Here is a 25,488-nt window from a genome sequence, read left to right as displayed (position 1 = left end):
AGTACCTTTTGATACTTCGGGTCGCGTGCTTAATTCAAATCGCGATTGTCGCCGAGATCCAACTGTGCCTAATTAGTTTTTGTCGCACCATAGCCTCACGCTGCTAGTAAAATGAACATACAGTAAAATTCACAACTACGATATCAGGCTCTAAGCCCTTGTCCAACAAGTTCCTGTATGACCCGACACACCTTTGATAGAGTAAACCTCATTGGGTTGTCGTATCCCTGGACTTAATGTTCTAATATATTGTAAGAATCTAACTATGTATAGATGTCTCAATAAGTCCCAAGCCCTGGATGGATGGAAGAAGAATGCCCCGTCCTGTCCAGAAAGCGATGCCCAATATAAGCACCAAAGCAGAGAAGAGTGTCAAACTCCGAGGTAGCGAGTGCGTTTTGGAGGCAAAGTGTTTCCAACCAGGCCCAGAGCGACCCGGCAGAGGCAAAAAGTCCAAGTACACACCGCCGGCAATAGACTTCGATGCCATGTCTGCAGGAAGATCGCCAGTATGAGGTAGATAGTAGCGGCCCATCAGCCGCAGAAACAGATTTTGACGTGCGTGAAGCCGAACCACAACACGGGCGAGTCTGTATATACTTTGAAGGCGCTCTATCCTATCCTGACTGAATTGCTCCAGAACAGTGCTGAGTTTTTCATCGGACAACTTTCTATTCTCCTTCGTGCTCTCCTTCGTGCTGTTGATCGATTGCCTTAGGTAGTTTGTAAGCAGAGCAGCATCCTCAATGGCGCAATTTGCCCCTTGACCAGTGTTGGGAGCCATCTGCACGGATAATGGTTATTTTAAGAGAAGCTAGGAGCGTCGGAAAGCCAAATATACCTTGTGCATGCTGTCTCCGAGACATAACACGCGGCCCCAATGCCACGTTTGGAAGATATTCTCTTCCAGGTTGGTTGCACCGAAAACTTCTCTTTTGTCCCATATATCTTTGAAATGAACGCCATTCCAAATGTGATCATCGACATATTGCTCGGCCATCCGTTTGGCATCTTCGGAGGTCAATCGAGGAACCTCGGAATATGCGTATTTCCTCTCGAGTTTGTTCATCAGGAACCAAAATACCCGGCCACTCTTTCCTGGAAAGGTCAGAAATGATCTGCCGTCATTCAATGTAGATATTTGTTCTCCAGGAACTAGGTTAGACACAGAATTGGAGATGCCAAAGACACAGGCATACTTGACAGTCATACCTACGAAGGCATGTGGTCAGTGCACTGTCATGTACTTTGGTAGTCAGCAGATACTCACTGCTCTTCTCTTTGTCTTTGATGGCTCCTGGCTTTTCCTTGTCCGCGAGGCGCCATAGCTCGCTGCGTACACGACTGTGAACACCGTCCGCCCCCACAACGAGGGAGCCTTTGTAGATGGCTCCATCTTCCACTTGAACAGTCACGAGGCTGCCCTGTTCGTGCTCCAGTGCCAGTACCTTCTTGTCTACCTGCACGCGAGATCGATCGGGTAGCGTATCATACAGAACTTTGAGCAGATTGCGCCGTTCCACCAATGCCATAGGTACTCCAAATCTTTCCTCGACATATTGAATTTAGCTCCGCGTATCCAGCTTGGACAAAAGTGAGTAAGGGTCACTTACCGATCTGCAAGCACCTGCGGCGATCTGTTGGTGTGTTTGAATCCATCGGGATAGGAAATATGCGCTGTATGCAATGGCTGGACGTGTGCCTCTAAAGCATTAAATACCCCCAATTGATCCAATATACGGCCTCCATGAGGCAGGATTAGAATGGAAGCGCCTTCTTGAGGGGTGACCTCTTTCCGCTTCTCCAAGACAACGTAATCAATTCCTGCTTTGTCTAAGCAGTGAGCCAACGTGAGCCCGGCAATGGAGCCACCGATGATGATGACTTTGAAAGGCCCTGATGCCATGATGTATCCACTTGAACACTTCAAAGGACCATCTCTCTTGGGTTCATATCGACGAGCTTTTGCGGCCCAGCTGTCCTCGGCTGGCTTCGGCGGTCGTTCGGGTCGGAGGTTATCAGTGAGTTGATGTCAACCGAGAATTTCGAGGCCCACAAAATTGTGGCGTCGTTTGGTTGTTTTCTCCGTCAACTATGACGGTCCCACAAAAAGCAAGGCTTGATACGGAGCACATATGGAGCACAAGCAAGCCTCCAGCTGAACTGCGGAGTCAAGGTCCCGCATTACACAAGTCCCAGTGATGGGCACTGGCTTCTTGCAGGTGATGTTGTCGAGATGGTGAAGAGGCAGTTTGACCACCATGGTTCATGAGATCGACAGTGCGGAGTGCCAGGAACCACATAGCGGTAACATGTCTGCATGAGCCATTAATTGTCAATTGATAATTATGCAGGATCCTGCTCGTGGGTGGTGTGGATAAGCGCCTCTGGTAACAATAGTTTGAAGATCCAAGATAACAAAAATACATACTAATTAAATATCTGCTCAACCGAGATCTGTAATTTTGGACTGTACTGTATTGATCGATTCCTTTGAAGTACTGACAATACAGATTGAAGCGTATTGTTTCGTTTGAAGTTAGCTTGATAGGTACCCAGGATCAATCTACTCCAGTGATTCACACTATTTTCGCTGAAGTCTGCCATTGACCTCACTGAGCTCATTGAATCGCAAAGTTCGCATTGCACTTTAGCTTTCAGTTTGTTTCAATTGCCTATTCCTAGTTTCATTCCGATCCAAACATGATCCAACTTCCACCGATGGCATTCAACGAGCTCAGCCCGCCTTCCCATCAGGTATACTCCTCGTCACGTTGGAGCCCAAGCAATCCCCCACTGCCTTTGAGCTTTACGGAAATTCCTGTCAATGGATCTATTCCGGAACCCAAGTCCCACTCAATCTTTCACCATGTCGCCGAAATCGAACAACAAAATAAGTTCAGAGAAGAACAGGTATACGACCATATCGCTGCGGTCAACCTTCGCATTTCTTGATGTTAACCCAATCGCACACTAGATCATCTCTGCGCCATTGGATTACCTGGCGAGCCTTCCCGGCAAGGACATTCGTGGAAAGCTCATCTCGGCTTTTAACGAATGGTTCAAGATCCCGGAGGAGAAACTAGAAATCATAAAGCGGGTTGTTGGGCTGCTCCATGTAGCTTCACTATTGTAAGTAATGGCAGTTAATATCTCTCCTTGTGGGGACTTACCGGTTGAAATACTCACTCGCTATAGGATTGACGACATTCAAGACTCCTCGAAGCTCCGGCGTGGGCTACCTGTGGCGCACAGCATTTTCGGCATTGCGCAAACAATCAACTCGGCGAACTACGCTTACTTCCGAGCTCAGAGTGAATTGTTTGCGCTAGGCAAGCCTAAAGCGCTTGATATATTTACAGAGGAACTTTTACGGCTTCATCGGGGGCAGGGAATGGATCTGTATTGGAGAGACTCGCTCACCTGCCCTACAGAGAAGGAGTATCTGGAGATGGTCGCAAACAAGACTGGAGGACTGTTCCGACTTGCCATCAAGTTGATTCAACTGGAAAGCGAAAGAACACAGTGAGTTGGGCATCTCTGTTTCTTCAAGGAAGTAATGGCTGACCAGCGGACCAACAGGGACTGTGTGCCTCTGGTCGACCTTCTGGGAGTTATCTTCCAAATCAGAGACGATTACCAGAATCTACAGAGTGACCAATATGCCAAAAACAAAGGCTTCGGAGAAGATATCACGGAGGGCAAGTTCTCATATCCAATCATTCATAGCATTCGGAACGAGGCCGGCAATTCACAGTTGATGAATATTCTCAGACAGAAGTCCGAGGACGAGTCTGTGAAGCGCTATACAATTCAAATCATTGAGTCTACGGGAAGCTTTGAGTACACTCGACAAACCCTGGCTTCTCTCACAGCGAAGGCTAGAGCGATGTTGTCCAACCTTGGAGTCGATCAGTCGTCGGGTATTGCCAGCATTTTGGAATTTTTGGAACTCAAACAATGAGCAATGTGCAGCTTGCATTTGGAGCTGCGGTAATTTCGGGATGTTTACTATGAATTCAACGCACAGCTTACTTTACACTCCTTCAATTTTACATCAGTACGATTACAATCATATTCAATTAATCGATTACGATCTGCAGAAAAGGTATGTACGTAGCATGGGCCTTGCGGCCCTAATTAGGAAGACACCGGCGCTCATGTGGGGCGCCGTCAAAATTACATTGTATTTGGCGTTGTATCATTGTATGTAACGGTAGGTATTGCGATCTAAAATTCCGTATTTTCAGTGGGCTGCCGCTATTTATTTTTTCGGTTCTACAGAGATTGTCACTCAGGTTGCCATTACTAAGTTTGGATTTCTGTTTAAGGAAAGAGTTCAGGTGATAAGTAATTGAAAACCTTCGTGGTCTTTGTGGTCTTCGTTTCCTGTTGCTTGAGACGCTTCTTAGACAGAGATGGCCTCTGTATTGCCGCGTGCAGTCGTCTGTGGTCCACAGACAATTCTTCCATCTCAACGAAATATTGAGCATATTCGGGATCATGTTTCAAATGATCATGATCTTGAGGATTTGCGTCAGGCAGTGTTGGATCTGCCCATCTTGCTATCACAACTGAAAGTCAATGATCCTCGCTTACAATGTATTTCACCTTCACCATTAGAGAACTTGAAAAGTTCGGTGCTTGATCATGGTTGCACCCTTGAAGTTCCTGAGGCGCTCCCAAATATCCTGCTTGCACCCTTGACAATCTTGATTCACATCGTCCAATACATTGACTTCCTGGATCAACTGCCATCTGACGACGCGCACGCTCGTGTTCGAGATGCAGCTCGCCATGGCGGCTTTCAGGGCCTATGTACAGGCTCATTAAGTGCCGCCGCCCTCGCATGTTCATTGAAAAGGCCTGAGATTGGTCGAAATGCTGCGACTGCGTTGAGACTCGCTATGTGCATCGGAGCTTATGTTGATTTGGGCCAAAACACTGGATCCTCGATGACATGTTTTATGGCACGGTGGGGAGTTCATTCCCAAAGAGAACATGTGGAACAGATATTAAGTAATTATCCTCAGGTATGGCTCAGTCAAACTAGCAAATCACCTGCTATGATCTAACAATTACTCAAGGCCTATGTTTCAGTCGAAGTCGACGAATGCGCCGTAACGATTACAGCCTTAGACGCCGACATTCCTGCTTTACGCAGCGATTTCCTTGGAAAATCAATTCAATTCACCAGAGTTCAAGTGAATGGTTGCTATCACGCCGAGGAAAACAAAACAATACTCCAAAGGATACTTCAATTTTGCGAATCTCAGCCATTGTTGCAGTATCGTCATGCCGAAAACCTCTCCGTTCCTTGGCGAAACAATACAACAGGGAAGGTTGAGAAAGACACGAGTCGGCTACATGAAGTCTGTCTCAAGTCAATATTGACAGACCCGGCAAAATGGTATCTCACCATGTCTATGACTGTAGATTCACTTCTATCTACCAGCCTCTATGACAGCTCCATTCTTCTGGAACTTGGGCTTTCCGGTTGTGTGCCGCCATCTCTAGCTGTTTCGACAAATCTGACCACTGTCCGTGCTAATTCTCCGTCAAAAACCCAGAAAAAGGGAGAATCACATGAGTACGACTATCCTGACCATTGTATTGCCATTGTTGGAGCTGCATGCAAATATTCTGGGGCCGAATCGTTAGGCGAACTTTGGAAGCTCGTTTCTACGGCACAGTCAATGAACGGGAAAGTTCCACACCAAAGATATGATCCAGCGCACTTCCGCCAAGGCTCACAATTAAATGACTTGAATGGGAACTTTGTTTCTGGTGTCGATCAGTTTGATTATTCGTTGTTTGGGATATCCCCGCGCGAAGCTACGTACATGGATCCCCAACAACGGATTGCGCTGCAGGTGGCTTATCAGGCAGTTGAGTCATCAGGATACTTTGGGAGCGGCGCACAGAATACCGACTTTGGTTGCTATCTTGGAGTCGGTGGCTCTGATTATGAGCATAATGTCAACGCTCACATGCCAACTGCGTTTTCGTTCATCGGCACTTCCCGAGCATTCATCAGCGGGCGAATCAGTCATTTCTTCAAGTGGACCGGACCATCAATTACAGTCGATACAGCATGCTCTTCTTCCGCGGTCGCCATCCATCAAGCTTGTCGAGACATCGTGTTGGGTGATTGCTCTATGGCTCTGGCAGGAGGGATCAGTATCATGTCCAGCCCGGCTACACACCAAAATCTTGCAGCAGCCAATTTTCTCAACTCCACTGGCACACCCTGTCGATCTTTTGACTCATCCGGAAATGGGTACTCCCGTGGAGAGGGATGTGGATTAGTTGTGTTAAAAAAACTCTCTGCGGCCGTCGATGACGGCGATCACATTCTTGGGGTTATTGCAGCCACAGCTACAAATCAGTCGAATGGCAGTAACTCTATCACTGTTCCAGCCTCCAATTCTCAGGTCAGCCTGTATCGACGAGCTCTTAGTCGTGCAGGCATGGCTCCTAATGACATTTCATATATTGAGGCTCATGGAACCGGAACGCCGCGAGGAGATCCGATCGAGTGGCGCAGTATCAACGAGGTATTTGGCAAGGATCGAAAAGGAAAGGCTCATATTGGATCCATCAAAGGGAATCTTGGTCATACAGAAGCGGCGTCGGGGGTTGCGGGTGTTTTGAAACTGTTGACAATGATAAGACACGAACAGTTGCCTCCGCAAGCAAACTTCAAGAGCTTGAACGCTAAAATCCCGCAAGAACAGCAGACACATCTCGCTGTTCCCACGAGTATAAAAAACTGGGATGTTAAGTTCCGCGCAGGCTGTGTCAACAACTATGGCGCGGCCGGAAACAATACAGTCTTCATCATCTGCCAAGCGCCGTCCACAAAAACCAACGAAACGCGAGCGCGAACCGCGAAGACCAAGCAAGCGCTCACTCGCTATCCCATTCTAGTTACTGGACACTCCACTGCAAGCCTTCAAAGAAACTGCGCCGCTATTGTGAAGTTCATTGAGAAGGGCCGTCCTGGCCTAGCCGATGTTGCTTTCAATATTACCCGAAGGCAGAATCGCAGCCTGCGCCATCAAATAGCATTCGATGCGTCATCTCTAGCAAACCTGCAACAGCGCTTGAATGATTTCAGCCCTCTTGATTCGATATCCTTGGTCTCTGGAGGGGAGGCGAAACCAGTCGTTCTTGTGTTTGGTGGTCAGACAGGAGTGAAGGTTCATCTGAATAAGGCAGTGTACGACTCATTTGGACTGGTACGGAAACACTTGGACCAATGTGACTCGATCCTCCAGGACATGGGTTTACCGAGCCTTTTCCCTGGCATCTTCAGTCAAATTCCTGTTTCTGACCTCGTGTCATTACATTGCGCATTCTTTGCGGTGCAATACGCATGTGCGGCAGCTTGGATCGATTCAGGCTTATCAGTCGCGCGAGTGATCGGTCATAGCTTCGGACAATTAACAGCAATGTGTGTCTGTGGTGTAATCACGTTGCCCGATGCATTGAAGTTGGTGGCTGGCCGAGCGAAGTTAATCCAATCCGAATGGGGCAGTGAGAAAGGCGCCATGCTTTCTATTAAGGCCGACAGGGCCACTACGCTTGCCTTGACTCAATCGGGTGCCAACAATAACGTTGAAGTCGCCTGTTTCAATGGGCCAACCAGTCATGTCTTGGTTGGTAGTGATACAGCTATTGAAGGGTTGGCAAGTCAACTGTCGGGCCTGAAGATGCGAAAGCTGAACACCAGTCACGGGTTCCACTCGAAGTACATAGATTTCTTCTTGGATCAGTACCTTGAACTCACTAAGAGTATATCTTACTTGGCCCCGATAATCCCGATTGAGACTTGCTCAGAATCGAGCAGCTGGGAGACCTTCACTCCAGAGTTGGTAGCCGAGCATTCGCGGAAGCCAGTGTATTTCGTCGACGGTGTCCTTCGCATCAGAGAGCGACTGGGATCTTGCATTTGGCTCGAAGCAGGTTCCGGATCTGGGGGTGTGAATTTAGCAAGAGATGCACTTGGTGTCGGTGATTCTGACTCTTTCTATGGATTGCAACTTGGATCGGCAGACCCTACACAATCAATTGCGGAGACAACCGTGCGGCTCTGGAAGGAGCGAGTCTCGTTCCAATTTTGGGGGTATCATCCAGTGGAAAGCTACCTTTTCAGTCCCTTGGACTTGCCTGGTTATCAATTTAACGAGTCTTCTCACTGGCTTCCTCGTGCCGAACCTGTGCACGTCGAGCGCATACCCGATCAGAAACCATCTCTAATTTCGCTGGCCACCCTCTCTAGCCCCGAGCGCCATATCTCCAGATTTAACATCGATCAACTCAACCCTGGAATCTCACAGATTTTACAAGGCCGTGAGGTCTTGAACAGATCCTTATGGCCACTTTCCTTATATATTGAATTGGCCTGCCAGGCTGCTGCCATTTTGACTCCGGGCTTGCCATTGTCATTCCAAACAGTGCGCATTGAGAACCTTGACATATATGCTCCGCTTGGGTCAAATCTCGTTTCCAACCTAGGACTGCAATTGAAACAGCTGGAAGGGTGGACCTGGGAATGGTCGTTGGAAGGCCAGTCAGGTACACAAACTTCACCTCATGCCAGTGGAAAAATCATTCTCGAAGATCAACGGCAATCTAGTCCTGCGATGCACAAAGTCTTACCAGGAACGATTGATTACGAACACTGTCATGGTCTTCTGAATGATGCTATAGTTTTCTCCGCAAATGGCAGCATTGCGTACAAGTTGCTGGAGAAAGTTGCAAAGTACGATTCGGCCCACCAAGGCATTGAGTCAATCAAAATGAGTCAACGTGAAGCTACCGCGCAGATAAGCATGCCACATGCATCTCGAGACTGGCTGAAACAGCAAAGCATCAATCCGATCTTGTTAGATCAGGTCACGCTTCTTGCCGAGATTCATGCCCTCGCAATGCTCGAATGCAAATCATCCGAAATTTTCACTTGCTCTGGTGTACGAGAAGTTATTGTTCACAGTGGCGCTCCATCATCTCCAAACCCGTCTTGGACAGTCTATACGCGACAGTCATCAGGAGAAGGCCGTTCAATTTATTACGACACATACGCCTTTGACCCCGCATCTAATTCGCTCGTCTTCTCGGTTCTGGGTGCGAACTTTGTGAAAGTTGCCTCTCATGTTCTCCAGCGAGCTATTGAGCGATCAAATGTCGCCGAAAAAAGTTTTGAGCCAGTTCCCTCAGTCCAACCACCTACGACAGCGCCTGCTCTTGAGTCAAAGCCCATTACAGCTCGAGAAGTGAAAGATTGCCCTCCAGCAGACGTTTGGTCTACGACTGCCCAGCTTGTGCATGAATTGACAGGATTTCCACTGGAGGAAATCACAGCCGCTACGATATTGACAGACATTGGCATGGACTCTTTAGCGGCAACAGACCTTGAGCACAAGATCAAAGAGGCATTTGGCGTCGACATCACTCTCCAAGTCTCGGATGATGGTGGTAATTTTGGCTCTCTTGTTGACCTGGTTCAACAACGGGGGATCTCTAGAGAAGTAAGCAACACAGACAGCTCTGAATACTCCAGCCCATTTACCTCAACTGCATGCTCTTCTCCTGCTCCTTCAGACGTTGAAAGCATCAGCATATCAAATGATACCATGGTCAAGTTGTCTGGCATTGTTGCACAATATCTGGCAAGTGCCGACACAGTGCATCCTGATACTCAGCTTCACAGTCTTGGTCTTGACTCTTTAGTTGCTTTGGAGCTAGAGTCTGAGCTTTTACAGACATTTGGTCTACAAGTGAGCTTAATGCAAACGTACCAGACAGTGACCATCAATGACCTCCACGATCGCCTTGTGCAATCTGGTTTGGCATCGTCCGCCAAACTAGCAACTGGGTTGAACATATCTTCGCGACCACAAGGCGCCGATGAGGTTATCCATTTCGTGGATCAAGCAACTGAGCGCTTTGCAAATGCGCGAGAAAATATTGGACTATATGCTCAGGAGGCAGATTTCGCGGGCTTCTTTCAGCGTGTCTCCTCTCGTCAGATGTCACTTGTGTTGGCCTACGTGACCGAGGCTTTCGCTGCTTTGGGATGCGATCTCCGGAGCATTCCACCACAAGCACCGGTTCCTGAAGTCACTCACATTGCCAAACATCGAAATGCTGTGGCATACTACTACAGTCTACTTCAGAAGGAGGGACTGATTGTTTACTCCGGGAGCGGATATATCCGAACTTCCCAGCCTCTGGAACTGATGGACGCATTGTCATTGCATCAAGACATTGTTGAAAGATTCCCTCGACATCGCTCGGAGCATATGCTGTTGCATCGTACGGGCGCGCAGCTTGCCGACTGCCTCTCTGGCAAGGCTGATGCTCTCCGTCTGCTTTTTAGCGATAAAACAACAGGCGATCTCCTACAAGATGTTTATACGAACGCCCCAATGTTCAAGATGGGCACTCTCATGCTCGGTAATTTCCTCCCTCAAGCCCTTGCATCTTCCTCTGCGACCGCCGCAGAGCCCTTCCGCATCTTGGAACTCGGTGCTGGTACCGGTGGCACCACCAGATTCATCCTGGATCAGCTTGTAAGTCAGGGTATCCCGGTCCAGTATAATTTCACCGATATCTCGGCCGCGCTGGTCTCGCGCGCCCGTAAGACATTCAGTGCCTACGATTGCGTGGAGTACTCCACAATGAATGTCGAGCAGATTCCTGACGAGGCAGTTGGAAGCTACGACGTTATTCTTTCGTCTAATTGCATCCATGCGACAAAGGACCTGCGCCATTCATGCCGAGCACTTTATGATCTCCTACGTCCCAAGGGAATGCTTTGTCTACTTGAGCTCACCCGAAATGTCCCTTGGCTGGACCTCACTTTCGCGCTTTTGGATGGATGGTGGCGCTTTGATGATGGCCGGGAGCATGTGCTTGCTAGTGAGCAGCTCTGGGAGCAGCTGCTTACTGAGGCTGGTTTCACGCATGTGGATTGGTCGAACAACAAGACACTTGAGTCGGACGTCTTTAGATTGATTATGGCATTGAAGCAATAGCAGCGCCTGCATGTAGATAGATCACATAGCACATTGGGATATTGCTTTTTGTTTCGGGTTTCGGGTCAATAACATATTATTCTTTTCAGCTTGTCCTCCGTAATACATTGATACAAACTTAAATTACATGACATACCGCGTATTAGCAGTCCATTACAGGTATCCACAAGCCCGTGTACGGGGTATGTAACAACAGACTCCACTTGTGCCCAGGTGCCCTGGTGGACCCGGTGGTATCTGATAGTTTGTATTGATCTGCCTTTCGATGCCATCAAACAAATACTATGTATAACAAATATGTGTACCAGTACGAGAGTAGCCACCTATGTAGCTGAGCTCCCCGCAGAGAATCTCCCTCGGCACGAAGTCCTTTCTACCCCATCATGGCTTTCAGACTCGCCGTGGAAGAGCTGCTTGGAGCACCTTGGGTGCCAGTCATTTTCACTCTCAGTGGTACCTTTTCAGTCTTCTGGCTGCTCAAGTTATGGCCGAGCAAGACGCAGTCTGCGCCCCAGGGTAACTGGCCTATGTTCAAGGACTTTGATCCGGCTGCTTTGGATCGATCGAAGGTATGCCCGTTCTTAGCAGGTCCTCATTTTCGGGATCTAATTCCCATAGCTCGCCGAGGATCAGCCGACTACGACCCTCGGAAAATCCACCATTCTTTCGAACAGATACGCGCATGAAGTCCGAAATGATGAGCGGTTGAGTTTCCAGTTGGGATTGGAAAAGGTATGGTGGACGGGATGACTATCGTTGGAAAGTATCAGCTGACAGATACCTTGTTTAGGACTTCCTCACGACCGTGCCTGGTCTTGAGACTTTGTTTGGTGGCGATTTCCACAACGGGGTTGTCTGGGACACTGCAGTTAGCTTCTCACGTAAACTCGGTGAGTCGAATCATATACTATCTGCGGTGGCTTGACTTCTGATTGCAGCTTATAGATGCGGTGGTGAATCCACTAGCGGAAGAGACGAAGGATTACCTGGAAAAGAACTGGGGAGACGACAAGGGTAATGCCCAATTCTATACTACCCAGATGGAATCATACAGTATGCTGACAAGGTCTTTTCGTTGAAGAATGGGATACTGTTCCCCTTCATCAGTCGATGCTGATGCTCATCGCGCAACTTACTGCCCGCATCTTTGTCGGTGAAGAGCTATGTCGCAACCCGGAATGGCTTGGGCTTGCAACTGGCTACACGATGGATAGGACGTTCGCTGTGAAGGCTCTGCAAGAATGGAACCCGTGGCTCATTCCTGTTGTGCATTGGTTCCTGCCCGCTTGTAATAGACTCCGAGGGACAATCAAACGGGCCCGTCGTTATATTGATCAGGCGCGCCGGGAACGAAGAGACCAGACAAAAGATGCTGGAGGTACTGATCGTACCGATGCCATGACCTGGATTGACGGTGTTGCGCGGTCCCAAAATCGTTCTTACGATGCTACTCTCACGCAGTTACGACTGGCATATGCTGCCGTGCACACCACGGGAGACTTGATGACCAAGGTAGTCTCTGCTTTGTGTGAGAACCCCGGGATGATCCAGCCATTACGACAAGAGATCATTTCCGTCGTGAGGAAGCATGGTTGGCGAGAGACTTCCTTGCACAAGATGACCCTGCTGGATAGTGTGCTCAAGGAAAGCCAGCGAATCCAGCCTTTAGGCTTGTGTGCGTATAACAGCTCTGGTTCTAGTTGAGGAATTTCTTTTGATTAATTTGTTTCCTAGACACTCTCTCCCGTATTGCTCTTGAGCCAGTCACTCTGTCTGATGGCACCAAGATCAGCAAGGGCGAACAGGTCAAGATCTCCACCGACCACATGTGGAACTCATCGATCTGGCCTGATCCTGCGACATTTGACGGATATCGCTTTCAAAGTCTACGGGATGATCCATCCCAGTCCTCAGCCGTTTCGTTTGTTAGCCTCAGCGCTAATCATATGGGCTTTGGCTATGGCAAGCATGCATGCCCTGGGCGGTTTTTGGCAGCTATCGAAGCTAAGGTGGTTCTCTGCCATCTTCTCCTCAGGTATGACTTTGAATTCGAAAATAAGGAAGTTTCGGGGGCTCAAACGGACGGTATGATGATTTGGAGGAATCCTCGAGCGCAGTTGCGGATCAAACGACGGGCGGAGGAAATTGAGCTGTGAATAAAGGGTCACCAGGTTGGAGGTAAACAACACGACTGGACTACTTAGTTCTCTATATTTTCGGATGAAAATACTAGGCCTTTTTGTTGAACAGAAATGGATATAACAGAATTTTTCTAAATCAATAGATATTTATCACGCTGGCACGGATGCTTAAGGCATGTTATCATTTCATTTCATCCTACCAACGTAATCTAGTATCAATCGTTATACATCGCCAATTCCACAGGGATCGACTTCTGTTTGAAAACAATTGTCTCATCCCCCCTTACTTGGTCAAACGTGACGTCCCGACCTCCGCCAACAACCTTATTCACTTCCTGTCTTCATTGGATCTCGGCAACAACGTCAATACCTTCAGAACTTCAAAACGAGCTCCATCGCACAGGCAAAAACAGTCCAAATTCCCAGAGCAAAATTCTCCTTGTGCAGAGACCCGCCACTGGAAGGATCCTTGGCGTTGAATCGTGACAGTTGGCCGGCCAAAGAGTAACCCCAGACCGACAACCAAGACCCCCATAGCCAATGGGAGCCCTGTGCCTTCAGCTGAAGGAAGGTAGCCCCTAGCACCAGCCCAGCGAGGAAGACCAAGAAATAATGAATGTAAGAGCCTGCTAAAAAGTAGACTGAGTTCACATTCGCCTTCTTGTCGCCCTCGATATCCTGGTAGCTATATGCAGTGTTGAGATAAAGGACCCAGGTGAAGACCGTAACTCCCAGTGCAAATGACTCGGCAATGTTGTCTTGCAAGGACTGATCCTGACCTTTGATTGCCAGCCAGCCAATCACACTTGGCCATCCCAGCGTGAAGCCGAGGAAGTACTGCGGGTAGAAGTAAATGGACCGGAAGAAAGATCGTTTGCCAAATGGATACAGGGTAGTACTAATCGTGACTGGAATCATGGCTTCGAGACTACATTTTCATCGTCAGCTCGGTGGTGAGGGGCTTCTCAGAGTCACTTACACATGCTGGTTGCTGAGTGAGTATGCCACCAAGTACCACGCAGCAATATACTGGGCCATCATCCAGATCAGTGCTTCCGTTGTCGTGACTCGTCCAGCCGCCAGGGGACGCTGCTTTGTGCGGGCCACTTGTTGGTCAATTTTCAGATCAATCCAATCGTTCCAGACCATTCCCGCGCCGCAGAAGATATAGCCGCTGATGAACACGAGGAGCGCTTGCTGGAAAACGTAGGAGGGTGTAATCGACGCCGGGTTTGTCGCAATCTTACCCGCACCTGCAAGCAAGGTCGCCCATACTTCGGGGTCGGTTAACCTCTACCTTTCTTCCCACCTTTTCCCCCCCAGAAACTCACCTCCGGAGAAAGTCGCCAGTAGTGGATTATACCGGTCAAAACGGGACAAGATAAAAAGATCTTTCACCAGCTGTCCTGTGCTACGCCTCCGGAGCGGGGCACTGGTAACCGTGTCTTCGAGTGTTTTCGCCATTATGTTGTAGGATTCTTGCCGGGGACTTGCGCAGTTGGAGATGGGGTGCTGGTGTGAAGGACGATTACCAGGTCATTTCAATGAATACCTCGCCCACCATCTGAGGCCCTCGGTTTCGCCATTGCTGCAAGCTAGCGCCGTTCCACACACTGCTTGATGAATCCACGGTATCCACTGGGGAATGGAATTGCAATGGGAATGGTTTGCGCAGAACGTGTATTGTTGTAAATTCTATTCGATAAGGTTCCGGTAATACATGGGCGGAGATGGGTGTATGCACTAGTATTGCGAAGCTTGCCGCCCTATAATGGAGTAGCGGAAACGAGCATCTCTAGAGCTTCGTGGCTTGTTTTCGAGCTATTGATCGACGGACAGCTCAGAGGTCGTCACCCCATTCTGCAGCATAGGTTCATGCTTTATTGAGAGGATGTCGATCACGCTGTGCACAGTCTGGCGTCCTCCGTCCCCACTATTCGGCAAGTCCGCCAGATCAATCGCATCCTGGCCTTGACAACGTTTACCCATTGAGGAAAGTTCCATCGTGACATCCATTGTGGCGCTGGATCTTCGCTCTCTTCGGAGCTATCGAGAGCAAACAATGGCCGAGCTCTTCTCATCATCCAGCTGGTGCCAATCAAGTTCGGAGCTGTTCGCGCCGGCCGAGGCCAATACCGCAGAACGAAATCAAAAATTACCTGGTAATAACGATAATAAGGTGGGGGCTCGGGCATCGCTGTTTGGGGCTGCCTGGGTCAATTAGTGGGAAGAAAAATTGGTCGATTTCAGCAGCTCAGCTGATAGGTACAGTTGCCAGAATACTGAGACCCAGAACCTCCCCCCAAACATATCTCCAAAGCAGCTCGTCAGGCTTGGTCATGGATGAATTCGACTTCAATTTGGCGCCTCCTGAGTTTCAGGAGATAAGATGGGTGGTGGGCTCGATTTTCATCGTCTCGGGAACAGGATGGCTGGTGAACTACTTCACCACGATCCGGACGGCCTTGCGCGATCGCACCTCTGGAGTGTCCCTGTTTTCACTGTGCAATAATCTTGCCTGGGAAACGGTGTTTGCTGTGATTCATCGCCCACCCCATCTGGTTGCGGCTGCCGTCATTACCCTATGGCTGCTGGTCAATGTTTACGTGATCTACGTCTCTGTGAAGTTTGCGCGCGAATCCGGGCCTCATTCGTCTCCATTGGTGAGGTATCTACCTGCAATCACGGTGCTGGGTTTTTTGGGCTTCCTGTCGGGTCATATTGCTCTGGCGATGCATCTGGGTCCAACGAAAGCTCTTTACTGGGGAGGGATGATTTGCCAAGTAACATTGAGTGCAAGTGCGCTGAGCCTACTCATTGAGCGAGGGCATACGCGTGGTGCTTCCTTTGGCATGTGGTAAGACTGGCCGTTCGAAGGCTTCGCAATTCCAATGGCAACTATGGCTAATAATCCCATCCTTCCAGGCTCTCTCGATTCACTGCGTCCAGTTTTGGTGTACCCGGGCTTTTTGTTCGTGCTGTGTATTGGCCTTCCGCATGGGGCTGGGCGAATAGCATCCTGATGAGGTGGCTTTCAGGCGCTTTTTTTGTCTTGGATATCTCGTACGGGATTGTCTACTACTATATTGCTCGCTCGGAACGTCAAGCACTTGGTGGGCGTAGTACGATTAAGCGGGAGTAAACGGGCTCGCGCACGGCCTGAGACGAACTCAATCTAGAAGTTATCATGATCTAAAAACTCAAATGCCTCGTTGGTAGATACAGTTTGATCAAGCAAATTTATTGGTTGTACTTCAACAAGATAACAAAAACTTAGCTATGAGTAGACCTGCCATCCAAATGGGACGAATACCGACAATATCGATTCATCAGATTTAATCTCGGAAGTAACTAGTACGTGTAGCTCTGGGACTTATGCATAGTAAGACTGATCTGCGATTATACATAAGCGAGATCCCGTTCGGCCATAGTGTTGATCGTGTTATTTTTTCTTCCTTCTAACTGACCGTCACCGGAAACTCTACTTGATTTACATGATAACCACGATGTCAGAGACGATGGTGGGTTCCACAACTCTGATGCCTCAGGGTATCCCCGACGACCTCATTCCCATTTTTAAAAAGCTCCGTGATACTCCCTTTGCCTGCTCTGATATTGCAGATGTCCCGGGACAACACGTCAACTCGACCTTCTTCGCAACTCTGAGCAAGCCCCTGCCAGACGGCAGCAAGAGTGTTCTATTCAAGCACACGAAAGGATGGGATGCACCCTGGCTTGGAATTGCAATTGACGCAGCGCGATGCGTAAGCTCCTGCAAACCGGAATTCTTATCCACTCCTCTTACACTCACTATATCGCCGGGAACTAGTTCACTGAGCACGATGTCCACTCCAAAGGAATCTGTCCGATTATCAACGAAAATGGCTTTGTTATCAGGCCGCCACGACTCCTCCATTTTATTCCAGAGTACAGCACTCAGATTATCGAGAATTTGGAGAATACGGTGACTCTTCCGGAATACCTTCGCTCGTCCGACGCTATCTCCCCGTCCTTCGCGACGTCCCTTGGCCGTGCGGTTGGATCTTGGCTGGCCTTGTTCCATCACCGAAATTCAGAAGAGAATGGATCTGGTCCCGCAGCCACCCGACGTGAGAAGATCCCTGATCGGGAGCTTTACTTTAATCTCTATCGTGGGACTTTGGAAACTCAGATACGCATGTCCCCGCAGCTCTTTGAGGGCTACGAAGAGGCTATCCGGCAACGCGTCCAGGAGGGCCTCAAGAAAGATATTCAAGGTAGAATGGGTCTTATCCATGGGGATCTTGGAGCGAGACAGTGAGTGCCGCTACCTGATACTATCATTTTCTGTCCACTAAGCTGCTATTCTCATTGAAATAGTTTCCTCATCCGCAACGACGTACCAATCCCCAACCAAGACACTATACTCACCCCGATTGACTGGGAGACTGTCCATTTTGGCTGTCAGAACCAAGACTTTGGCCAGCTGATTGGCGAACTGATACTCGTCGGTCAAACTGATGACCAGGCTTTCAGTGACCAGGTTCTCCAGGGCCTTGCCAGAGGATATCAGTCTCTGGATGAGGATTCAATGTTCCACGTAGTGTTCTACGCTGGTCTCCATCTCCTGATGGTCTTGTTAACCGAGGGAGAGCCTAATACACCAATGCAGAATAAAATGGTCGGATTTGCACGCGACTGCATTGTCAAAGGCTCACAGCACGACCGCCAGTGGCTGGAGACAACATCGCTGAAGTACCTGTTGGTGGCTTCCCAGTGACGCGAATTCGGTATGGTTCCACAGTGTCTGGCTTCAATCTATGTTCTATATTTATTAGAGTAGTTCAGTACTTTTCGGGCCTCTTAATAATTTCTTTCCTATACGTTTTGTTTCAGTTGTGTTTTCCTTCCAGAGGTATTCTCTCTCAATGTAGCACCGTGATAGCACCTCTTATCTGAAGAATACGACCAAGCCATTGACTAAGAGGCCATCTGCAGCTTTTTTTTTTTTTTTTTTTTTGGGGGGGGGGGGCAGGCCTCAACTTCGCATTTCTCCAATGCTCCGTGCCCTTCTGCGCCACTCAAATCGGAGTCACCGCGAGGGCAGATGCCGACACATCCACATGAAGGGGAATATGCACGAGCCCCCAAAAAAGGCAACGATAGATGTCGAATGCCGGGAACTGTATCAAACTGACTGCCAAATGTGCTTTTTGTTTCCAGTTTAGCCCTTGCAGCAAACTTGGAGAATCTCCGTGACATCACCGCTAATCGCCGGCGGACTTGGATAACATCAGCATATTGTCTGGATAGTCTCGACTAGTATCCGCTAGTGAAGCTCGAGACGGCTGCAGTGGCCCGGACGAGCAAGATCGGCTATCTCTAATGCGACCATGTTCCAGCTGAGGGCTTTCGTAATCATCCTAACAATACCCATCAAACTGAATCTTGTATCGGCCCCATCGGTGCATAGTTACATTGATACGGTACAGGTCTCCACAACCATGGTTCTCATCGATGCGGGGTCTCGGGATCTTGGCAGGGGGGGATTTTCGGGATAGGCTCGATCCTTCACGTTTCGTTCGCTCCTCGCCGCTGGGCACGAACCAGTCCACTGTACAGCCAGCTTCCGGGATGGTCCCTGTATTTCCGTTATGGATGCGGTCAGTATGTTTCAATTTCTTGTATTACAGTACTTCACCCTTGCATAGCCGTAATTGTCATATAACCAAGAAATGTACTGGTGATATGTAGTACATGCTTGAAAGATCATGCGAACTTTAAATAGTTCCTCCCCTCGCCAGCCAGCTCTAGACCCCACCGTGACAAGGGTTGTGGCGTATGGCATGCAAGAGTGGTCAGCATTCGTGATGGCCTGCGATTCAGCCGCCTCTATGTTGCCTTTTTTTTATTTTTGTTTTTTTTTTTTTTTCCTGTTGTGCGCTCTTGGTGGTAAGCACATATAGACATGGTTGATCATGGTCAATAGAAGGTGTTGTTGCCAAAGTTATACCGTAATGCAATTCAATATGCCCATAACATACAACATACAAAGTAACATGTTATATGCACTTCTATCTGTGACAACCCTGTAATAACTAAGCAGAGATCATGTGTTAATACAAGGCACCCATATCGATAGCAATATTCTTTATGCTCTGTTACTTCAGATGATTCCTATTTGCATCAGCCCCAGTCTGCATCCGAAATCTTAAACTTCCCTGAACATTCGACCGCCAGGTAGCTCAGCATCCCGATGGGTTCCCAGCACACCAGCCATCAAGCTGCGAGTCAGCGCGCGAGCACAGGTGGTGACCATTTGGTCTTCACATGGTCATCACGCGCATCCACGACTCGGTCGCAATCGAATCACCGGGAGACCCGCTCGAGCTCGCGTGCACTCCTGAGTGACGGGCTATCGACAGAGACACGGGAATATTCTACTTTTGCTGAGAGTAGCTCGTCTCACAGAAGTAGTGACACCAACTCCGATTCTGCTAGTATCACAGATACTCGCCTTGACTCGGACTCTTCTAATAGTGCATCCCCCCACAATGACACCGCGCCCGCGGAAATGGTAGGCTGGGCTTCCATGCCGAAGAAAGGTCAACTGGCCATCTTGACCTTTGCTCGTCTCTCTGAGCCGCTTACGCAAACTTCCCTCCAGGCCTACTTGTTTTATCAGCTTCAGTCGTATGATACATCTCTTCCAGCCTCCACGATCAGCACCCAGGCTGGGGTTATGCAGGGTAGCTTTACCGCTGCTCAGTTCCTCACCGCGATGTGGTGGGGGAGTTTCGCGGATATGGAGATCATGGGACGGAAGAGGGTTATGCTGATTGGGTTGGCTGGGACATGTATTTCGTGTATTGGATTTGCGTTCTCAAAGAGCTTTACTGCAGCCGTGTTGTTTAGAATTGCGGGTGGCGTGCTGAATAGTAACGTCGGGGTGTTACGGACGATGATCGCGGAGATTGTGAGTGATAAAAAGTATCAGTCGCTGGCCTTCTTGATTCTTCCAATGTGTTTCAATGTAGGTGTGATTATTGGACCGATACTTGGAGGGTCCATGGCAGATCCCATCAAGACCTACCCCGGGTTATTTGGTCCCGGGAGTAAGTTCGGTGGAAGGGAAGGTGTGTCGTGGATGAAAGAATGGCCGTTTGCCCTGCCGAATCTTGTTAATGCACTTATTGTTTTCATGGCCATGGTAGCGGTGCTCTTCGGACTGGAAGAGGTGAGTGTCGCGTGAACGTATTTTCAATATCGGGAGAGCTGGCATGCTGATTTGGTTAGACGCATGAGCTTGCTCAGTACCGAAGTGATTGGGGATTGAAGGCGGGACGGACGTTGAAAAGAGTTATGACAGGTTGCTCCCTTCGCAAGGATTATCAACCTCTGAACAATCATCAAGCAGACGACGAGCCTTTGTTTTCTGGCGATGTCAACGGCAACATGGGCTCCGCCGATGAATCCCAAGCCCGTGCAAAGCAAAGGAAGCGTCCCGGGTTCCGCCACGTTTGGACACGAAACTTGATTCTAATCCTGGCCATCAATTTCCTTCTTGCATTCCACGCCAGCGCCTTTAATTCCATGACATTCACATTTCTCTCCATCCCGCGAACCCCACTGAGCGAGCAAGGCTGGTTCCACTTTGGTGGTGGCTTGGGACTGGAATCATCACAGGTTGGTCTTGCGACAACCATTATTGGTGTCATTGGTCTGCCATTGCAGATCTTCGTTTACCCTTATGTGCAGTCTTGGCTGGGAACTTTGAAAGCATTTCGTGTTTTCCTCCCATTCTCACCTCTTGCATACGCCCTATTACCGTTTGCTGTGATCCTGCCTCGAGTTGCCTATCTTATTTGGCCTTACTTTACCATCATGGTCTTTCTGCAGGTTGTCTCTCGCACATTTGCACTTCCGGCGGGTATTATACTCATTAACAATTGCGTTTCCAGTCCCCTTGTTCTTGGCACCGTTCACGGGGTTGCGCAAAGTATCACTTGCGCTGCGAGGACATTGGGGCCCATTGTTGGTGGATGGGGATTAGCGCTTGGCTTGAAGTATAATATTGTTGGTGGAGTGTGGTGGGGACTAGCCGCAGAAGCATTACTCGGCTGGGTGCTGCTTTGGACGGTCTATGAGGGCAATGGCATTGAACAGGACGAAACGGATGAGGAGTGACAGAGAGGTCTTGCATGCATAAAGCAGAGGAGAATGATCTCATGAATTATTGTGCAGTATTTGCCCACATGATGATTTGTGTATTGGTGAGAAATCCCCATGTAGGAGGCCAAAGTGGAGCAGCCCGGTCATAGTACTTAGAGCAGTGAAATAGATTCGGAAATATATTGTTCAGATAGTTCTCCGTGGTTGGTAATAACCAAGCTGGACAACTCGGCACTGAACTTACTTGCGGGAGATATGCAGGTTGCATGAGAAAGGGTCTAGGTACGAAAACCAAGATGGTGCTAGAGCAGAAACCTGCCGCGGAGAACCTGGACGGATAGAACTGCGGAGGTGTGGAAAGATGATTAGTACTCAACAAAAAAATGGAAACAAGCGCTGTCAATCAACCATCGCTGGTGGCAAGACACGCATCTCTGATTTCGGATAGCTACTGAAGTACCGTTTCCCTTGCTCCTGGACCAGCTAGTTCGCTGCATGTTAGTACGGGAGACTCGATGAACCTTGACCAAGCCACCAAGTGCATACGATTGAGTACTCGATCGGGCACTTCTATCAACCGCGGCAAGGAACGCAAGAAAAGAAATGGACGCAAAAGGTCCTTGACCGGAAAGCACGGTACTGTCGATGAAGAGAGCCATGCCATTCATTTGTTCGTACCAACATCACAGCTAGGACAATTGCGGGGTATGATGCCGAAGCCAAGGCCTTTTCGTCAGAGGTTTCTCAGGGTGAAAGTAGAGAAGCATGGATGGCTCCCCGGTTGCCGACTCCACCAGTAAAGCTATACAATTGGGGTCTTCAGATGATACGGATTACCAAACCTTAAATAAGAGCCGCATTTGCTCCAATAAATCGGTTCCATGATATCTTCGGAGTATCTCCCTTGTTATACCGGCCGTCCCCGGTCTTCCAAGATCCGAGATATTGCTGGCCGTACGATTGAAATCAGAGCCTACGATTTTCTTTACTCTCACCCGACCACGTCCGCTCGACTTCCTGCCTGTCCACGCGGAGCCTTTCCCCCGGTATTGGGGAATGGGGTATATTTCTCAAAGGGTCCGAGACTAATGACCGTATAGATCACAAGAAAGGCAAGGGTCGACATTACAGATGATGACAACTTACTGGTTAAGTTTAACGGAGAAAAAGGGCTAACGTTGGGGGAACCACGGGCCCTTTCCGTGGCCGCGCTTCATCATCATTACAAATGCATTATTCTACCGAAGCAAGGCACCAGGAAGCCAATAAAGCCTGCATTCGAGTCAATCATGTAACAGAACTACATCGGGGGTTTCCATGCCAAATACTTCCAGTTGCTCTAAACCCTCCTTGTGTCTGTTGGATTTTGTGAGACCAATCACCTGACAATACTCGCGTGCACTACATATTTAATTAGTCTATAGTCGGAAAATTTTCACGTTCTTCCTCTTCGTGCACTGGCAGTGCAAAGCGCACTGTACCAATACCGGACAGGAAGATTGGCCTCAACACCTTCCTTACGTCGGTCAACGTTGCGACACGTATCCGTGCCTCTGCGGGAGGGCCCCAGACGGTGAGACATATCCTCTCTGGAGCCACAGCTAATATAGCCACGTCACTTTATTACTTCACATGATGACCCAATATGGACTATCTTTATCCTGACAACCTGTCTACGTGGGATATTACCGCGCAGATGTGGGAATCTACAATTCTTAAGAAGTTCGGCGTGCAGGAAGTCACAGACGGTCCTATTGTTCCCAACCTTGACAGACTACTTTCTACATCAGTCACTATATGGAAGACGTGTCTCAGACGGTGACGCGTGTTTCCAGGGGCGAAGTGCCTGTTTAATATCATAGAGACTTACTATAAAAACTTTTATTTTAGCCCCTTTTCGCTTCCGCCTTCTTAAAAGCTCGAAAGCCTTGGCAGAGATAACCTTAATGTCTGCTATTCTTCCTACCCTAAGACCACAGGGGACCTTTATACCACTGTTCCGAAAAATTATTTTTAACTAGTTAGGAGTAGGAATCATATTCCAAGACTTTATCCACAGTCCCTAACATTATTATTATTATTTATTATTATTATTATTATTCTTCCATATTATAGAGCATTTTTCAGTCAGAGACTATGCATGCTCTACCTACCACCCCTGGGTGGTAGGATTTGAACTAACAAACAGATACGTACATAGTGGGTAAAATCAAACATGAATAAGCAGTATGACATTCTAGGAGTGGGGGGGACCTTATAAAAGGGGTTAAACCATGTGAAATTCCAATTCTTTTTACTTTTTGCTGTTTTTCCTTTTTTTCCTATTGTTTTGACCTTTTTGTAACCCAACACCATGAATGTTCCACATGCGAAGTAAAAAGCCAGGAATGTCCCCATACACAGGTTAAATGCGCTAATTGCGGTCAAGCCCATAGAGCAGATAGCAAAAAACTGTAAGGAATGGGAAAAAGTCAAACCAAAACCAAGGCCTAGGCCTACAGAAAGACCAATCCCTAACAGTAGCATGGAATTAGATTACTAATAAATCAGAAAAACACTGAGTTAGGAATCTGTTTCCTGCAAAATAATACTGGACGCAATCAGAATGCTATGTTATCTTGCCTAGAAATAGGCCTGGAGCTTAATATTAACTTTATTATTCTCCAGGAACCATGGATATTGCCTAATAACAGCTTTACTATATCCCACCCAGCATATACCGCTATCCTTCCTGAACAAACCAAGGTTAGACCTAGAGTAGCAATCTACTATAGAAAGATATCTAGGTTTAATTATTACCAAAGAAACGATATTAGCACTGACAGTGATTTACTGGTAATAGATATCTTAGGTGCAGAAATTCAAGATCTGTAACTAATAAATATATATAACGAGCAATCACTAGAGGAAGGTATTAAGTAGACAATAGAAAAAGCCCTAGCTAGGATCACCCCCCCTCCGCATATGCAGTAATAGGGGGACTTTAATATATATTATAGCTGGTGGAATTTAAAGATATTATCACCTACCAGGGCCGATACTTTAATTAAATAGCTTGAAGAACACTAATATAAACTGCTAAATAAGCCTGATCTGCAAACATGCTATAAAAAGGGAATAAAAATATATCTGTTATTAACTTAACCTTTATTACCAAAGGTCTAAATTAGTATAAAGTAAATTGGGAAATTAACCAAGAACTTGCCTCGGGATTAGACCACGAAATTTTGCCTTATTCTGTTGAAGTAAAAACACAAGATATTAAAAGCCCCTGGTTAGCCTGCTGTTATGCGTGGGGGTTGGTAACGAGCTGAATGGGGCGCTACGGTGCGAAAGGGAGTGTCTCTATGGGAGAGAAGATAGGACCACGTATATTGCAGAACTAATCGCTGGCCTTCAGGAGTTCAGGCCCGCGGGTGCGAATATAAACACTTCGCACCTGACTAAGCATCTTAGCTAAGGATCTAGCTATCGCGCTTCCGAGTGCTCCTAACACCTGCCATACAATCTAAGTAAAGCAAATTGGGCTTTATTTAGTATGAAAATTCTTAAGTTAGATATAGAAACAAGGCAGGGGAGTTTAAATAGTGAGATAAAGCTAGAAACTAAAACTTTAAATCTCCAATAGATAATACAAACAGCTGCAGATACTAGTATCCCAAAAAAAAAACCATTTACCTAGTTAAAAGCATGGTGGTCAGAGGAACTTAAAAAACTAAGAAAACAGCTTGGAAAAGCTAGAAAACTTTACAAAAATAATCCTTGTACAGAGCTCTACGAGAATCTTTTAGAGATTAAAAATTAATATTTCTAGTAAATCAAGCACGCTAAACCAGCATGCTGGAATAAATTTCTGGAAAAAGCTTGGAATAAGGAGATTTTTAAAGCTTTTAGCTACACTAAAAAAAAAAGATCTGTCCAAAACTGCCTATCTTGACCTATTTTATAGGGAATTAAGAAAAAGCAAGTAATCTCCTTTTAAAATAAATATTATGCATTTTTTTTTCCACTTTGTTTTAAAACCCGCGGAGGCTAAGCCTATTAAGTGGCCAACTAACCAGGCAGAATTAACCAACTGGCTAGAAACCAGCGGGAACGAAGTATACACTGCTATCTTTAGTAGTTTTACTAAAAGGCCCCTGGACCTGATAACA

General features: G+C 47.8%; 9 protein-coding genes across 9 annotated transcripts; 6 read left to right on the top strand and 3 right to left on the bottom strand.

Moving 5' to 3' along the window:
* Window positions 1-259: 259 nt before the first annotated feature.
* Window positions 260-1,906, bottom strand: ATNIH1004_010662 (FAD-dependent monooxygenase spyC; the record flags this gene model as incomplete). The annotated part of the gene is made up of 4 exons (XM_033575230.1): window positions 260-784; window positions 842-1,212; window positions 1,271-1,545; window positions 1,614-1,906. The coding sequence occupies 4 exons, from the start codon at window positions 1,904-1,906 to the stop codon at window positions 260-262; spliced, it is 1,464 nt and encodes a 487-aa protein (XP_033421085.1).
* A 797-nt stretch (window positions 1,907-2,703) lies between these two features.
* On the top strand, window positions 2,704-3,964 carry BTS1_3 (FPP/GGPP synthase family protein; the record flags this gene model as incomplete). Its single annotated transcript, XM_033575229.1, has 4 exons — window positions 2,704-2,913; window positions 2,978-3,132; window positions 3,199-3,525; window positions 3,583-3,964. The coding sequence occupies 4 exons, from the start codon at window positions 2,704-2,706 to the stop codon at window positions 3,962-3,964; spliced, it is 1,074 nt and encodes a 357-aa protein (XP_033421084.1).
* A 454-nt stretch (window positions 3,965-4,418) lies between these two features.
* On the top strand, window positions 4,419-11,042 carry ATNIH1004_010660 (non-reducing polyketide synthase spyA; the record flags this gene model as incomplete). The annotated part of the gene is made up of 2 exons (XM_033575228.1): window positions 4,419-4,818; window positions 5,101-11,042. 2 exons carry the CDS (start codon window positions 4,419-4,421, stop codon window positions 11,040-11,042), a joined length of 6,342 nt encoding a protein of 2,113 aa, XP_033421083.1.
* Window positions 11,043-11,425: 383 nt separating this feature from the next.
* Window positions 11,426-13,198, top strand: ATNIH1004_010659 (cytochrome P450; the record flags this gene model as incomplete). Its single annotated transcript, XM_033575227.1, has 6 exons — window positions 11,426-11,611; window positions 11,661-11,774; window positions 11,833-11,932; window positions 11,988-12,056; window positions 12,124-12,717; window positions 12,777-13,198. The coding sequence occupies 6 exons, from the start codon at window positions 11,426-11,428 to the stop codon at window positions 13,196-13,198; spliced, it is 1,485 nt and encodes a 494-aa protein (XP_033421082.1).
* A 357-nt stretch (window positions 13,199-13,555) lies between these two features.
* On the bottom strand, window positions 13,556-14,647 carry ATNIH1004_010658 (prenyltransferase spyF; the record flags this gene model as incomplete). The annotated part of the gene is made up of 3 exons (XM_033575226.1): window positions 13,556-14,111; window positions 14,163-14,436; window positions 14,515-14,647. The coding sequence occupies 3 exons, from the start codon at window positions 14,645-14,647 to the stop codon at window positions 13,556-13,558; spliced, it is 963 nt and encodes a 320-aa protein (XP_033421081.1).
* A 64-nt stretch (window positions 14,648-14,711) lies between these two features.
* On the bottom strand, window positions 14,712-15,199 carry ATNIH1004_010657 (uncharacterized protein; the record flags this gene model as incomplete). Its single annotated transcript, XM_033575225.1, has 2 exons — window positions 14,712-14,949; window positions 15,021-15,199. 2 exons carry the CDS (start codon window positions 15,197-15,199, stop codon window positions 14,712-14,714), a joined length of 417 nt encoding a protein of 138 aa, XP_033421080.1.
* A 46-nt stretch (window positions 15,200-15,245) lies between these two features.
* On the top strand, window positions 15,246-16,325 carry ATNIH1004_010656 (uncharacterized protein; the record flags this gene model as incomplete). The annotated part of the gene is made up of 3 exons (XM_033575224.1): window positions 15,246-15,345; window positions 15,455-16,040; window positions 16,109-16,325. 3 exons carry the CDS (start codon window positions 15,246-15,248, stop codon window positions 16,323-16,325), a joined length of 903 nt encoding a protein of 300 aa, XP_033421079.1.
* A 364-nt stretch (window positions 16,326-16,689) lies between these two features.
* ATNIH1004_010655 (uncharacterized protein) lies at window positions 16,690-17,942 on the top strand (the record flags this gene model as incomplete). Its single annotated transcript, XM_033575223.1, has 3 exons — window positions 16,690-16,947; window positions 17,013-17,479; window positions 17,543-17,942. The coding sequence occupies 3 exons, from the start codon at window positions 16,690-16,692 to the stop codon at window positions 17,940-17,942; spliced, it is 1,125 nt and encodes a 374-aa protein (XP_033421078.1).
* Window positions 17,943-19,418: 1,476 nt separating this feature from the next.
* On the top strand, window positions 19,419-21,349 carry ATNIH1004_010654 (uncharacterized protein; the record flags this gene model as incomplete). Its single annotated transcript, XM_033575222.1, has 2 exons — window positions 19,419-20,399; window positions 20,459-21,349. 2 exons carry the CDS (start codon window positions 19,419-19,421, stop codon window positions 21,347-21,349), a joined length of 1,872 nt encoding a protein of 623 aa, XP_033421077.1.
* Between the last annotated feature and the right edge of the window lie 4,139 nt (window positions 21,350-25,488).

Source organism: Aspergillus tanneri (genome assembly GCF_003426965.1).
Source record: "Aspergillus tanneri strain NIH1004 chromosome Unknown AapTan_8_pilon_pilon_pilon, whole genome shotgun sequence".
NCBI classification, from domain to species: Eukaryota; Fungi; Ascomycota; class Eurotiomycetes; order Eurotiales; family Aspergillaceae; genus Aspergillus; species Aspergillus tanneri.
Note: the sequence above shows the minus strand (reverse complement) of the source record. Positions and strands in the feature narration are given on the sequence as shown.